Source organism: Poecilia latipinna, unplaced genomic scaffold, assembly GCF_001443285.1.
Source record: "Poecilia latipinna isolate Pla-1442-1.1 unplaced genomic scaffold, P_latipinna-1.0 Scaffold129, whole genome shotgun sequence".
In the NCBI taxonomy this organism is placed as follows: domain Eukaryota; kingdom Metazoa; phylum Chordata; class Actinopteri; order Cyprinodontiformes; family Poeciliidae; genus Poecilia; species Poecilia latipinna.
This window is the reverse complement of record NW_015112745.1, coordinates 587,813-604,388: the sequence shown is the minus strand read 5'-3', so window position 1 is coordinate 604,388 and position 16,576 is coordinate 587,813. Positions and strand designations below refer to the sequence as shown.

Below are 16,576 nucleotides of genomic sequence, written 5' to 3'. Positions count from 1 at the left end.
TCTAAAGTCAAGATGGCCAGTTGGTTTGCTGCAGCCAGCCAACTGGCCATCTTGACTGGTACCAGCCAGTTTGATTGGTTCCAGAAGAACCAGAAGAAGAACCAATCAAACTGGTTCATGTTCATGTTCAAACTGGTTCATGTTCATGTTCAAACTGGTTCATGTTCATGTACATGTATCAATTCTCTTCCACTTCACAATTATGCTCTTCTCTGTGGGGGGTTATCACATACAGTTCCCCCCAAAATATCTGGAAAACTTGGGTTGTAAGATGATAACATGTTAAAAGGCTTAAGAGTAAGAAACTAAACCAGCAAGCATAAACACCATTGTTTCAAAAGTTGTGTTTCTTTATCTGTTCATCAATTCTTGCCATAAACAGAAAACCATTTTAGTGAGTGTGTTTGATTGTTGTTTTGGTTTTAGTATTGGTTTTGCTGAAAGTGTTGCTTTGACGATGACAATGAGTCACCATGGAAAAAGGGCATCAAGCAATAAACTCTGGACTCACTAAATAACTTTGAACTCACTAGAGTTATTGGGCTCGGTGAGTATGTTAAAAATCAAGTAATTGTACATAGCTGTTGGCTTATGTACAATAAATATTATATTATCTTATAATAATTCCGTACACTGATCTACAGGTCATCATGAACTAGTCATCTTTCAGCACCTAAAGGTCAAACCGCAAGTAAACATTTATGACATTTACATATGACATTGACTATCCTGTGAGACAATCGCCTTTTTCTAAAGAGCTGCAATTTTGTTCATAAATGAATCATCCCTCTGACATTTTTTTTTTACTGATGTGAATCTTCATGGAGGTTTGTAGGGTTCTAGAGTAGTCTGGGTTTGGTGATTTGGACATGAACTCTTGCGTAAAACTGACAGGTCTATTACTCTTCTCCTCCACAGCAGGCAGATATACACCCTTCAGCCAGTAATTGTGGCCTCTTTAACAAGCCTCACAATATCCTTGTTGCAAAAAAAACATACATTTAGGTGCACACACACATAAATACACAACCTCAAAGGAAGATTTATGAGCTTCAAAGCCAGGAGGTGGAGAGAACCACCTTCACCAGACATGTTTACCAGAGGATGAGAGTTAAAAAGACCACAGGGAGGTGGACAGCACTGTAAGTACTGTCTGACACTAAGGACATTACAGAAAAATCCCCCAGTAGACTAACAATGGATGCGATTAGATTTACTAAAAACACTTAATCATGAACAAAGTGTGATTGTGTAAAAGCTAGAAGTGATCCAGAAAAATCAGATTCATAAGATCCTGGCAAGAAAATGGATTTTCATTGGGCATGGTTTAGTTAAAAAAATAATTTAGATTTCCAAATCCCTGTAAATGAAAGGAATCCAATAGCTGTCAAAACATTTGGATGTCATCTGTAGTTTTTTTTTTTTTTTTTTTTTTCCAACTGGGAAAACAAAGCAATTAAAATCCTTCGTGGGATCCGAGATTTAAATAATGTCAGTAATGACTTTAGTGCTTAGAAAATACTGAAATCATAATATTCAAATCTTTTAGTTCTCAAACTGTGACACAAGTACTCAAGGTGGTGTTTGGGTTAATCAGAATACATGAATCTCATTAAATAAAATTTGAATTTCAGACTTCAAAACAAACTTTACAAATTAAGCAAAAAACTATGCTGATTTTTTTTTTTTAAATTCAAAATTATTTGTGGTAGAACCCATCCATTGTGACTCACAGAAAAAAATGATAATTACAGCACATGAATGAGTCAGTTTCCTAAAGAAAACATATTCTTCCTCCATTGCAAATAAAGAGCTGGAGAACACAATGGAGATGATTGTTGTAGAGGACATCCGCCTTTAACAACTGGAGTCCTGCTTTTTATGCACTCTGCATTTAGAGATAACATCTGCTGTCATTTCACAAAACAGCTGAAACACTGAGTGATGACCTCTCCCCTGCCTCGCTAATTACCTGAGCGTATGCTAAGCTGACAAGTAAAAGCACACAGTCAGTGTCTCTTTTGTTGATGGAGAGGGACTGGCATAGGTTGAGACCACTAAACTTGAGTGACCCACAACTGAACTTGGACTGGTGAGAAACGAACAAGTTGTCCAATTAGGCCGTCGGCATCTTACTACAGGCCTGTTTCTGCAAAGGTTATCTAGCCACACAACAATTAGCCCAGAGGAGCATCAAACATGCAAAGACTTGCAAAACGTAGCTCTATCAAGACTTGTCTCCATGCCTGCTGGATTACATGTCGACTTTCAAAATGATATTTATTAAGGACAACTTACCAACTTATAAATGAATCACAGCATTGCCAGCAGACGTGTGTCTGCTCTTCGGGAATCTTTTCTAAAATACCAACATGATGCAGTTGCTCTCTCACAAACAAGTTTTAACGTTTTATTCCTGTATGTCATGACAGTGGGGCGTTCCTCAAGCCCTGTATTCTCCATACTCTGCAGTGGTGTGCCTTCACGTGCTACCTTTTTAAAGTTGTGCAGAACATAGAGTTCCTTTGGTGCATGCACAATCTGGACCGACAGGCCCATACAGAAAATTAATAATTAGTCTGCTACCGTTCGTACACTTTATTCGTTCTCTTCTGTTCTTTAGTCTTTTTCTTCTCCTGCATATACAGTTACATATCATATGTTCACCAGGATATCATCACTCTCTTAGTGAAGGTTATAGTGAAAAATACATGTCTATGAGGGGAATATGGTCGTCCATCTGAGTTGAAATTATTGGTCAAAGGAGCTAGTGACTTTTTTGGACAGACATGGAGATTCCTTTCCTAGATACGTTGGATTATTAATTGAAGCAGTGCACTTTGTTTTTAATTTTTGATTAAGCACATTATCCTTATTGGTTTTAGGAAGAAAACATATGTAGTTGCAAATAAATGGCACCATTTGTCTTTTTTTTTCAGAGCAGAAAAATGTGAATCTCGGTCATTGTACTTGTCACTTCTTAAAACTGCTTGGAAGCAATGTTTCAGGGGCTGTTATATTAGTTACAATATTCTCATCCAGTTGTATAGACTCTCACTATCTTTGATACCCACGGCTGATGAATATATGTGAAGACTGAGATGTTAAAGTTCCTGGAGAGTTGTGGAGTTGGTTGTTTACAGACTGAGAACATAAAATATCTGAAATACTTCAGCGAAGTGTGGGGGCTTCTGCCGGCGAGTACGTACGAAACATCCTCAGAATGTTTGCTCAAGGCGTCAAAACACAATATGCATTGCTCAATGTTAACCCACACTGTTTGCTTTAGAAATCATCCGTGTCCGGTATCAGGACTTAAAATACACCTGAGCCTGTTCATCACATGCCCAAGGAAACCATGGAGCCCCTGGGTGTGCTATGCTGCAAATTGTGCATGTTAAATAAAAGTAAAAAATAAAAATAAACATCACACCATGAGGTGCTTAATAGCCTGTTTTTCTGAAATATGATCTCTTGAATATGATTTACAGCAGTTCTTTGCTATTGATCATAGATCTTCAAAAGCTCCATTTGTTACTAACCTGTCTAGAAGAACTTGTCAGAGCTACTGCATCCGTCTGATTTATATTCGCTCTGTATGACAGCACATTTAGAAAGTCATTTCAAAGGAACCTATGAGTGCTTTCATGACCAAACTGTTTTCATTGACACACCAAAAACAAACAGGCAGAGCCAGTTTCTAAGTGATAAAAAGTTAATATGCAGCCGAGCAGCTCTTAAAAGAGTGAGGCAACTCAAATATGTATTTCCTTGTACGGATAGCTAAAAAAATAAATAAAAAAGAAAGTTTCAAATGGCGGTTAACTGGAGCATAATAACAACAAGTCAAATTTAAACGACAGCTGTTTTATTCAGTGCATTTAAATACATAAACACACACTTGCATATACCAAAAATAATTTTATGGAGACCTAAAAAAAAAAAAAAAAAAAAAAATCAACAACACATCTTACCAGACAAGCATAATTTACATCTGAAAATACTGCACTTTTCATATGAACAAAGACAAATAAAAAATAAACTCCTGTATTCCAAATAGTGACTCCATAAACTGGTGAGTATTCGACAAGAGAGAGATTGATGGACACAGAGAAGTCACTAAGGGGCAACTGAAGACAGCGTTATGTTAATGCAGGTCTAACATACCGATTGGGGTACTCATGCAAAGCCTTCAGGCTGAAAATGTCTCTGAGATTTTAAATGTTCAACATTTGCTGTGTATTTATGGCTCAGGCTGTGATTTATACCCTCAATGAATCATGACAGCTTAAGAGTCTTAGTGCCCTCGTAACTGAAAATCATCCTGACTCCCTTAGAAAAAGTACAGTTCAGGGGCTGACGGAAACATTTATACATAATAAGTGTATTAATCCAATTCAAAACAGCAGATAAAAATATGGTTTACATACATACATAAATTGGATTTTTTTTTCTTTTTTAGCTTTAAAATAAAAATATAAAAGAAAACTTTACTGGCAGTTAATAAACATATTTGAGGCTCAAAGCTGTACAGTATAACTTAAACCTGCAGACTGAGGTTTCATTTGCTTTACCTGTAAAAATCTGTCTCCAGGTTTTGGCACTTGATTGAAAAAATATACTGTCTTTGACGGTTATATTACCAAACAATTAAAAGCTTTCCTCTGAAACCAACAAGGCACATATTAACAGTTTTTGGCAGTTGGTTATTAATACAAAGACACATAGACTTAGTATTATAAGGCAGTGTTGGATATCTGACAGCTTTGTGAGCTGAGAGGTGTGTGCAAGCTAGTTGAGCATTTGATATAGTCATCATGTTGCGATAAAAGCTTGACTGACCTGTTTTGGGTTTGACAAAATTACCCTCCTTTATAATATGGACCGAAACGGCTGTAAGATTATCAGTCCAATCAGTGTGTATTAGTGTTATGTTGTTCTATAATACATTTTCCAGTACACTAAAACATACATGGGTGCATTGGTACTGACTGGACACCATCAAAGTGCATCCAGTCATCCTGCTAAAGCAAACGACTCTATACACCAAACAAGCTTTGTACACTGATCCTGAGGCACTATTTGTTTTCAGGTTGGCATTAGTCTTTGGTTGGTTTGTTCTCGCTTAGCTGGCTAAGTGAGTTTCTGACATTGGGAGTGGCTGCTGCTCCTGCTCCAATCCCTCGATTGCTCCGCTCGGACTGTGAGTTTCTGAACTGAGATCCTGAGGTTCATCGGATGCCCTCCTCATCTGCTCCTCTTCCTCCATCTTCAGTCTTCGCTCTTCAGCCTCTATTTCCTCCGTGGTAGGAATGGAGTTCTTCTTTGGTCTTCCCTTGGGCTTGGTCGGGGCCTCGTGACCTCCTTTGAGCACCTAGAAAAACACACAGACAGCATTAGTGGAGGGCTCCGGTAATAAATGGCAGCAGGAGTCAAAGGCAATGCTTGCTATTATAGTAATTAAGATAAGACATATTGCTGCTTGCTTGGCCTTGTGCGCTCATTCATCTTTAACGATTTCAGGTCTTTTTTTGTTCCCCGTGTTGTTGACCCTTCTACAAAAGTGTTTGCTCTTACCACAATCATCATCAGTCAAGGCTTAGCCTTTCCACACCTTCTCTTCCTGCCATATGGCTACCTATGACATGCTGCTCACATTATTAAAATGACCATATTTATACTAAAAATAGATGCATTGCCTAACACCAAATGATCCTCTTTATTAATCTAATTGGATTGCATGTCACATTGCTGAAAATGTGTGCTGTTTTTATTGTAGCTTAGGTCAACAGCGCTCCAACATTGTTTCCAGCACATCTGATTTTATAAGATTAACAAATATCAAAATACAATAAAACCAGACAGTGACACCATGTCAACACATCCTGTCCTTATGCAGTAGCTGAGAAAACTCGTACATCCATCATCCTGATGCACAATCAAAGTGACTTTCAGGGTCAGCATCATTAGGAGTATAATGTCATACTCGTAATGATGAAAATAAATATTTGTTGAATCACAATTATTTTAGCAGTCTACTGGGAAAAAATTCAAAATGCTCATTGATTGTGCTAGGATATGCAAGTCTTACCATTTTCTTCCATTTCATACGTCTGTTTTGGTACCATGTTTTCACTTGAAGCTGTGTGAGACCCAGGGACTGAGCCAGGTCCAATCTGAAAAAAAAAAACAAAAAACAAAACAATTAAAACTAAGTTAAATGCACATCAGTCTGATATTTATTGTACTTTTGGGACTTCTTAGGCAGAAAAAAAAAAAAAAGCTAAAAAAATTATGATAAACTGGGCAAAAAAAAAAGGTAGATTTCAGAAAAAACAGCTTAACATCATAATGGTATGGTTAAATATTTCAGTATATATAGAAGTTGCATTTTTTTTCTAACCCAAAGAAATATTGCTGGATCTTTTCCTTAGCCCCAAATGTATCTTCCTATTTTGTTGGATCACTCCTTATAGACTATACAGTATAAGAGCTCACAAAAACACTTGTTTTTTTTTGTTAGTGTTGAGTCTAAAAATCTTTAGTTATTCAACACAGTACACACTACAAACAAAATACATATCCTAATGCTTGTACTGAGAGTAGAATTCCATTCAGACGTATGGTTATGGCTGTTCAGAATGCATCCACCACATGTGGTGATGCATGACAAATTGTCATGTGTAACGCAAAACCTCAGGAAGGGACAGATATAGTTAACAAGGAGACCCTGTGTTACAGGAGAAGAAAGGTTGTCAATTTTTAAGTGGGATTTCCTCTTTCCTGTTCCTCAAAAAGGCATTTAACAGTCAGATGAAAGGTTTTTGAATATCCTCAGGGAAGTCACCCAACTTTTACTTGATGGTGAAAGTGGAAACCGAGTCATGAAAAAAAGGAGCTGGCGTAATTTAAAAAGCAGCACCAAAGGAAGAAAAGAAAATGTTTTAAATTCATTAAACTATTTGTATTAAACCATACATAAAGAATGTCTATCAAACATGGTTTTCAAACATAAACCAATGTACAGCATGTCAATAACTGGAGGTAAAATACAAGCAATAGAAGATGAAGGAAAATATTTCTTCACAGCTAGTTACTGAAGGACTGAAGCCATGCACTCAGAAACGATGTTAGTTACTCCTCTCAGGCAACTTCAAGGATTCTGTTTTGTTCCATTTGCACAATTTTCACAAAGTGCTTTGCAAAATACGTTAATGAAAATATTGACAATGGGGATGATGACAGGGTTGATGAGCAAAACCCTAATTAACATAATCTAACGATTCATAAAATCATTAAGGGTGCGATGACAGGTAATTAAATCTTTTTATGAATATTTTTGATTTTGGTTACACTTGCCCTCACACATAGCTTGAGCTTACGACTGCAGAGGCTCCATGCCAAGAAAACAGAGGAAGAAAGCGAATGCATCTTTAGATCACAACAAATCCAAGCATGGAGCATGCCACACCTTTGATGTGGTGTTTGAAAAGGGGATTTTCTCTGCTGATGTTTTTGCTCCATCTGGGTATTTAATTAACTCCCAACACTGTGTTAGAGTCGGATATTTTGACAGAACACTAAAGTTTGGCATGGCCATTCACACGGATGGCTGGTTTGATCACTGAGCTGTGCTCTGCCTCGGGGCTTCTGCTTTAAGATGAGGTGTGGCATCCCTCCAGCAGCTACAGGCAAGTCAAACTGTGATATGTTCAATAATACATTGCAGGAGCTTTACTCAAAGAGAGGATGTGTGTGGAAAAACAGATAGCACACTTGCCATTTCCAAATTATGCAAAGCTGTTTTTGGAAAGGATGTGGTCCGCCACATCACTGAAAATAACTTGCTACGTTGCTGTTAGCATTCTATTTTCATATTAATGCGCATGACCATTTAGTGTCACCTCAGCTTTTTGCATTCTTATTTGCTTTTATGAACCACTGATTAGAACCATGTATGTGAAATAAATAAAATTGTTGGATTCGGGGTGCACTAAAATGGCTTGAAATTCTTTCTGTGCAGGTGCAGGAAAGCTTTTTTACAACATTTATGGCTTAATCCCATTCGTGATTAAAATGGAAAAGTAGCCTGCAGGCTAAATATAAATGTGAAGTGCATAATGTTACTGGAAAATATGCTCTAACCTCATGTCAATCTTCTGTTCCACAGCAAGGAACAGAAGACACACATATTAACATATAGATTACTTCACCTCTCTGTCCAAAACTAAATACCCTTAATGTACACCTGCACAAGTTAAATGATTGGCAGTAAATCTGTGTAAAACATCACTGTTTGCTTGTGTTGGCCGCTGTCCCTCCTTTTTGCGAACAAGGAAGTGGAGCTTTCTTGCTGTTAAGGTGCTCAGGGTTAAAACGTTAACTCTTGTCCCAACTAGAATACTGAGGTAATGCTCTGGCTCCGGCGGATTCATATTAAATGAGACAACCCCCACAGGACAAATCACAAATTATGTTGTTAAGTTAACTACAGCTTGATAAGTGCATTTACGGCTTTGTGAAAGTCCTTGAGCGAGCGTGCCTGTTGAGAACTTTTGAAAATGCGCTCTCAATCAAATAAAGTACACAGGTTGTCAAAATGTTTGCAAAGAGTGATATTTATATTGCTTTGGTATCAAGCACATTAGGCTCGTTTAATACCTGTAGATCACTTTCAAATTGCCTTTTTATTTGAGTCCCTTTTTTCCCCATCTTTGGGCAAACAATCTTTTTGGTAGCTTTGAGGTATATTCAGAATAAATCATTTCTAGGCTGTTAGTTAATTATAAAAAAAAATGGTACTAGACATCAACACTAATCTGACGATTTATGTGATAAACTTTACCAACCTATCGGGTGTGGACAAGTATTTCTGCTTCTGGAACTTCTTCTCGAGCCCCATCAGCTGCAGCTCAGTGAAGATGGTGCGGCTGCGGCGGGGCTTCTTCAGGCGGGGCGTGCTGCTCTCTGTCTCCGATTCGCTGCTGATGCTGAGGGGCGTCTGGCTGGGTGAGGGTTCAGACCCTCGAGGGAGCTGCGGGGACATGAGGGGCAGGTGCGAGGATACCGCGCCCGGGGAGGACGGCTGCGGCAGGTGGGGCTGCACATTGGGCGGCTGCCGCGTGATCACCGAGAGCAGCGGGTAGGAACGCAGTGACGACGAACCTGGAGCGACACAGACATTGAGGGAGTTCAAAAACACATGGGGAAAACGTGAATTTCAAGTTCAGCAATTACATGAAACATCTGATAACTGGAACTTTTTAGCTGCTCCCCCCCTCGGTCACCTTTTGATAGTGCCAATATTGACTGGCTGTAATTTCTCAGACAGCTTCATTGTGTCACTGCATGGAGTACTTTGGAATTGACCTCTTGTACGCAGAGGGCCGCGATCCCATGACGCAGGCGCTGTTTTACAAAGGTTGTTAAAAATGAAATAGTTTCCTAACCACAAAATGAACATATTTGCAGAATACTATATGTTTGTTACAAGAGCTAAAATTGGATTTTAAATTAAAGCTTTCGTGCATTTACATTTTCCCCTGTTTTGGATAATCTCCAGCTCTGTTCAAAGTTCCATACAATTAACCTATAGCTCTATAAATGAGACCAGATGAACTGCAGACGCCAGAATCAATAAAAGGCAACATTTGTCTGGAGCCAAGGCAGAAGGGATGGAGACCTGAAGGTTGCAGGGTAAAATTCGCATTAGCTTTTTCATGTGTTTTTTGTCACATAGGACAAACTAGGAAATCTAAGAAAAACAGAGTACTACATAAAACGTAAAAGTTGGATGTGTTGATCCCTCCTGACACACACAGTGTCCGTTGAAGACCTGGACTTTGTGTTCCATCGTTGGTTTTTCTCACTTGCAGCGCTTCTAAAGAGTTTTCTCTCTCTCAACTCAGAGAAAGAAAAAATCTTTTAAGAAAAACAAAATAAAAAAAGCATTTCTTAAGAAGTGATCCATGAGTGGAGAGGTTTGCCGCCATCATTTGTTTCAGAAATTCAGAGTAAATTCTACTTAAGGTACTTGTCAGTAACGAGAAAGAAAATGACTGCATGCAGGTAGTCACAGTTACCCTGCTTACAGAGAAACACACACACACACACACACACACACATCAGACACTGCCTTAGGCTCATCATGACATCATGGTAAAGCGCTGAGGTCACCACTAACCCTTCAATGTTAGATTGCTGGTTTGCAACAAGCCTGAACAGGAAGCCGCCTTTTCACGCCTTGTCTATTCTTGCATGATGTTTCTGCCTTCCCATTTATGTTGTCACTCTTTCTCTCTCCATAAGTCAAATCCATGTTTATGTTACTAATAAATCATCTGACTAAAACGTTTGCACTCATTTGTAAGGGAGAAAATTTTAACACTGACATTTAGCGAACTGTAATTCATAGAATGTAAGTCTCCACGTTGACTCGTGTTAGAGGAGGAAGAAGAGCTGCGCTTAGTGTTTTTATTTTTTTTTTCGTCCTCGCAGTTCAGGAGAAATCTCCTGTCAGTAAAGAGCTCGAGGATGCCTCTGGACTACCCCACCCCACCCACCCCATCACAAGAACACTGAGAGCACAGGGAGAAATGTCAGTCCTCGTGGTGACTTTCCACTGACGGCAAGGCCAGCTCAGTGACATGCTGCTGACAAGCGTTGGTGTCCTGTCAATAGTCTACAAATAAACTGTTTGAGGAGCTGCAGGAACGCAACTCAGCCCCCTGCAAAGGCACATGGATCCTTCTGATAATCACAGTTGGAATGCAAGAACTGGAACAAGCGCTTATAGTAACCATTACCGAAGGCTGCTAATTATAGCTTGGGAAGAGCAGCTAGTTAAGCATTACTATGAAAGCCAGGTGCGTCTTCATTTAAAAAAAGATTGCTTGTAATGTTGTTATTCAGAAGATCTAGTAGTTAGCAATGATGTGAAAATGATAGGCTGCTCACCTAAAAATGGTCCTTTCTTCAACACACTCTGCACACAGGTCCAACGGAAATCAGCCTGTAGCATAAACCACTTTCAGATCTGATTAATTGCTCGTTTCTTTTTAGGCAGGGAAAGATCTGATGGCAACAATAAATGGTCTAATGGCAGGGAGCTGACAGCCTGTCAAACATTATCCTCAACTGAAGATGGAAGAGTGTCTCTTTGTGTGTGTGAGCGCATACTCGCCTACATGTTGACATGGGCGTTATCGGCCTCCTCTAGTCAACTTTATCCCTAATGGGTGGGTTTATTGTCTGTGGCGGATTAAGCCTTAAGATGGGATGAAACCTCTTTTTTGCTCTCTTGGGCTCCGTGTAAGCTCCGTCCAAGCCAGCTATGTGCTGTGCTCTGTGCACTCCTGCTCTTTATGTATATTTGTCATTATGCTGTCAGGTGAGATTACACGCAGTTGATCTTAAGCTCTCTCACCTCTGCCAGAAAACACCACTAAGCACTCTCTGCCCTGGCTCCTGCTGATAGATGGGCCTCCAAATGAAATATCATAACCTGCCAATAGATTGTTTGCTGTTAAGGCTCCAGGTCAGGCCTTAATGTCTCTGATTCATAGGCAGCTACAGGGGAAGTGGAGAACTTTGGGGCATATAGGGTCCTGGGGTCTCCAAGAGAACTTGGAACCATGCAGCAGGTTGACAAATGCGCATACAAGGAGCAATGTAGATAGTTTGAAAATGACATCAACAGAGATCTAAAAATACAGTTTTTGTCATCAAAAATTGTATTTTTGATGACAAATACAATTGTCATCAAAAGAGCCAGAGAATATTTTTTTTTCTCTTACAAAAATACAACGATTTAAAGAATAGTGCAAAAACAAATCAAAACTATTGTCACCAGATGGCAAAAATAGAAGTAAAAAGCTGGGATCCACACAGAAAAAACCCCGAGTTCATTGACTTTAGTAAATAGTATCGATTGGGCATAGATCCAGAAGCATTTTCATTCTGTCTCACTGGCCTTTTTTCTTAGGAATATAATTTAGATTAGATATGATGAACATCAGTCAGGGGAAATATTCCAGCTACAAGCTTTTTAATCTCATCTTTGATCCAAAAGTGTACTCAGACCGTCCCCAAGCCATTACGAATGCTAATGTGGATCCAAATGGTAATGGGAATAATAATCAGCTTTAACGATTTTGGTACCGATTTGTTTACGTTCCTTCAAGAAGTTCTGTATTTGATTGATGTCATGCTGTATTCTGCTGGTATCTCTTCACATCCAGTGTAATGCGCAGGAAGCACTCTCTACGAAGGGCATCAACAAACCAGACGACTTCATCCTCTTTCTACGATGCACATTGCTTTTTATGCAGTAATTCATAACTTACTTTAAATCATCTTTCATATTCAGTCAAAGTTTGTGTTGCAGAGTGATCTGCAAATATATGTTCTCAACATACAGATCAGAGTTTTTATTTGCGGCAGTGTAAATTACAAATAAAACCTTCTAATGAATAATTAAGAATGGATCAAATAGAGAAAAGCACAATTGGCCATACTGTGATCACATTAGCCCTTTTTAGCAATACTTCTTTTTGTTAACTAATGCCATCTGTGGTGTTTGAGTTGGATTTAAGCGGGAGTATGTTTTCAGTTAAATAATTAAAAATAAAGAGAAAAACCAATTTAAAAACTGCTAGGTTGTTTCATTACTGCACGTAACATGATTTGCACTGATTTTGAAAAGCAAGTCTGGCCCCCGTATTTCAAGATAATTTAAGCATTTCTGCTGCTGTGTCAATAGCTTGAAAACAAATAAAAATAAACAACTTTTCTTGAACTCACAATAAACTTATGCAGAAAAAATTGAGAGGAAAATAAAGAGTTTCTTGCCTGACTATTTTAGCCCTGTGCCAGTCAGTCCAATGAGCTTTTATGTTATGAAGTGACTAATGCAATCAGGCAAAATACATTGCTATTAAATAGTCCGTTTTTTTCAAAGTGGGTTTGGCACGGAGTATACAAAAGTGGGGTTAGAGGCAATTTAGCTTTGAGTAGATCACAGTCAGGTTTTATGAATAGAACAGAATAGAAGAACAAAAATAGCCTTCATTGTCCCACGGGGGTTTGGGGGTGGGGAATTCAGGTATAACAGCAGCAACTCGAGTGAAGCCTGTGGGTGACTTTATAAGCAAATGTTTTTGCTTACAAAGTAGACCTGTGTGTGTTAAGAGACAAGGGAAGGAAGACACTGTACCTCACAGAGGATCGCTAGATTGATAGGTGAGAAACACGTTATGGACGATGCAAAACTTCTCTTGTTATCAACTTCTGTGGACAACATTACTGGCATGACTGTCTTTCAGCGGCCTCCGCTGGCAGCAGGATGAAATAACATCTACTTTTTTTTTTTTTTTTTCTAATGAAGAAGTCAACTTTCCCTGTCATGCAGAGGCCATTCACCTCTCTTTGGTCCCGAAGGGTGCTAAAAAGGTTACGAGCTTCTATATCGAGCATTAGGAGCCATTGATGCTGGGGACTATACTGTGTCTCACACGCCCCTGCAGCTACAAATAAGCGGTGCGCAGAGTGTTCTGATATGTGGCGGCGGGTTACTTTATACATCTGAAAAGAGGGGGTGCCGAAGCCCAGTCAGTCACAGTGCCCTCAAGCATTACCAAGCTATATCAGAGGGATGAGGGAATTACTGCTCCCTATTTATATTCAGCCACAGCGCTGTCATCATCAGATTGCTGGAGCTATTATTTCAGACTTTAGAGCAATTATGTTAATCAATAGTAAAAAAAAAAAAAAAAAAAAGGCTGCGTTTATTTGCATTTTCTAAACAATATTCAATAAAATTATATCTATCTATCTATCTATCTATCTATCTATCTATCTATCTATCTATCTATCTGAATTAATGTTTTAAAGGATACATTATCAGACGAAAAACAACAACAACAACAACATAAGACTAACAAAGAATTTTATCTGATGTCATTCAAGTGTCAGTGCACTGCAGGTGCTTCTCACACTGACTTGCACGTTTCCTGCGAACATCTTTGCATCGAGTCACGTACGCAACATATCAGCGTCCAACAGCAGACCATCCATCTATGCGTAAAATGTCCAAAACTCATTTCGGAAGGCCTTTGAGCTTGAGACAACAGTCACACTAATCAAAGCAAAAACAATCCGGTAGTCCAAAGGTTACAGAGTTTGGAGTTCAGATTTTTTTTTTCTTGACCTGCGCTCTCTGTTTCTGTCTCATTGCCTCCTTAGATGACTTTTTTTTTTTCAGCTGCGCCGCTTATCAGTTTGGCCATCTATCATTTGCGCTCAACAAAAGCCCTCAAGCATCACTGAAGCTGTCTGACTCTACCGCTTGACTTTGATTTACAGCGCTTAACGCTTTGTGGAGATAAGTGAGGAGTGAGGAAATCTCTGGGGAAGAGTTTAAGAAAAACAATAAATTATCCGTGAAAATTGTTAGTTCTGCAATAAAACAATTATGCAAGCGCATAATTGTGAAATAATGAATTTAGTAAATGATGCATATAATCGGTTAAATGAAATAAAAATCTAATTTGTAGATACAGCCGTACGCGCACAAAGAATAGTGAAAAAAAAGCTAAAATCAAAACACCTCAATTAATTTTGTTAGGCCAGCGGTACAATCACCAACACCCACTTTATTGCATTTTGATCCAATTTCATCTGCCTCATTCAGACAAAATTGAACGAGATAATCCACGCGAGGCACAAATTGTATAACATTAGTTTGCAATAAATTGGAACTATAAAAATGTAAGATATGAAATTTCATGCTTTAAGAAAACATTATTTGCAGTCGAATAATTACTGGGCGTACGGCGTTTTACCTGAGCATGAATGAAGAGGCTTTGGTCGAACGATGAGAGAAGGACACATGGAGTACAGAGAAAGTTTCTCAAAGTAATCACAAGTTTCTCTAGAGAGGATCTCGTCGATCATGAAAGTCTTGTAGCGCCTCCTGGCCGCCTTCAGCTGCCCGGGGGAGGAGAGCCTCAGCTCGGCTTGACAGTGCATGGTGTGTCCCCTGTGCGCTCTCTTCGCTGGTACACAACTTAATCTGTCTAAGTATGTTTGAGCCTGTCGGTTTAAACGTCGGGAAGAAATGCGAGTACCGAAGTTCATGCGTTTAGAGAAGTCATTATCTATGTCTGAAAATGCGGCTTTTGCTCTTCTTCCCCGAGTGTGTGGCGGCGAAGATCCGCAGCCTTCAACTTGAGCTGCGCAGGGCGCCTCGGTGGTAATGCGCTGCGCTCACACCCTCTGCTATATAAACCATCCGTGTACTCATCTCAGTGCTCCTATTCTCTCTCTCTTCTTTCTCTCTCTCTCTCTCTCTCTTCTTTCTCTCTCTCTCTATCTCTCTTACACCTACATATACAAGGACACATCCCAAACACTTCCACCTCCCTCTGTACACATACACTAGACAATATAGAGTGCATTACAACTTAAGCACGAATATTTCCTATAAGCCGATGTTTTTGACAGCGTGGTCGAAAGTAAAACATTCAAAGGTGAAGGAAATATAAGGTATTTTCAATAAACGTGAGTTTCCAGAAACCTGCCACTTCTAATAAAAGCGTTGTTTGTCTTGTTCCAAGTCTGAATATATAACACAAATAATTAATTAGTCTATTGTTTTAAATTATGAAATATATCATTTATAAATGAGTTAAATCAGGCCAGTTTTCTAGTATCCACATGTGAAAATATTGTTACGTTTTGACTGTTTTCTTGTGATTCTTTTATTTCATTCATTCTTTCTTTATTTCTTTCTTTCTTTATTTCTTTCTGTCTTTCGTTCCCCGTTATTATGCACTTATTAAAAACATTCGTTGAAAACTAATGTTAGCCAATAATAAAGTTAAAATAAGATTTATATTATTATTATTACTGTTTGCGTTATTTTTCTAATTGCCACTTGACTTGATTCACTACCACTTTAAACCTACTTCCCAATGATCTCACCACGGAAATTGCCGGCAGGTGTAATTTATTATCAATCAGTAACTGCGCGCGCATCTGAACGAACCCGAATTTATCTTCCTTAAGCCTTCAAAATATTTCCTTTTTCCATTTTCCTTTTTTTTTCTTTTAAAGTAATTTTTATATTTTATTTTTTTTTCGCCGAAGTCAAATATCTATTACACTTCTAATAATAACAACAAGAATAACTATAACAATAGTAGAAATTATAATAATAAAATAATAATATTAATCATCATCATCGTCGTCATCATTTTATGCGTAAGCCTAAAAATGTGTCTAGACTTGTCCGACAGGAGAAACATATCTCACTCAAATTACCGGTAAAGATGCTTGTAGATCTGGCGGCTTTGTCTTGAGAGGACAAAATATTGCTTGATCAAAACGACTTAATACATAATTAATGGCACGAGTCCTTAAGAAAAAGTGAAATAAAAAAATGCTAATATATTTTGCATGCTCGCGAAGTGTATATATATATATATATATATATATATATATATATATATATATATATATATATATATATATATATATATATAAAATAAAAAATACGGCAGTTTTATTTATTTTAGTA

The 16,576-nt window shown here is 38.4% G+C and overlaps 1 protein-coding gene across 1 annotated transcript; it reads right to left on the bottom strand.

Moving 5' to 3' along the window:
* Positions 1–4,242: 4,242 nt before the first annotated feature.
* On the bottom strand, positions 4,243–15,294 carry barx2 (BARX homeobox 2). Its single transcript, XM_015028607.1, has 4 exons — positions 14,841–15,294; positions 8,850–9,165; positions 6,092–6,176; positions 4,243–5,374 (listed from the first exon to the last, which is right to left on the bottom strand). Exons 1-4 carry the CDS (start codon positions 15,133–15,135, stop codon positions 5,126–5,128), a joined length of 945 nt encoding a protein of 314 aa, XP_014884093.1. The 5' UTR covers positions 15,136–15,294; the 3' UTR covers positions 4,243–5,125.
* Positions 15,295–16,576: the final 1,282 nt, after the last annotated feature.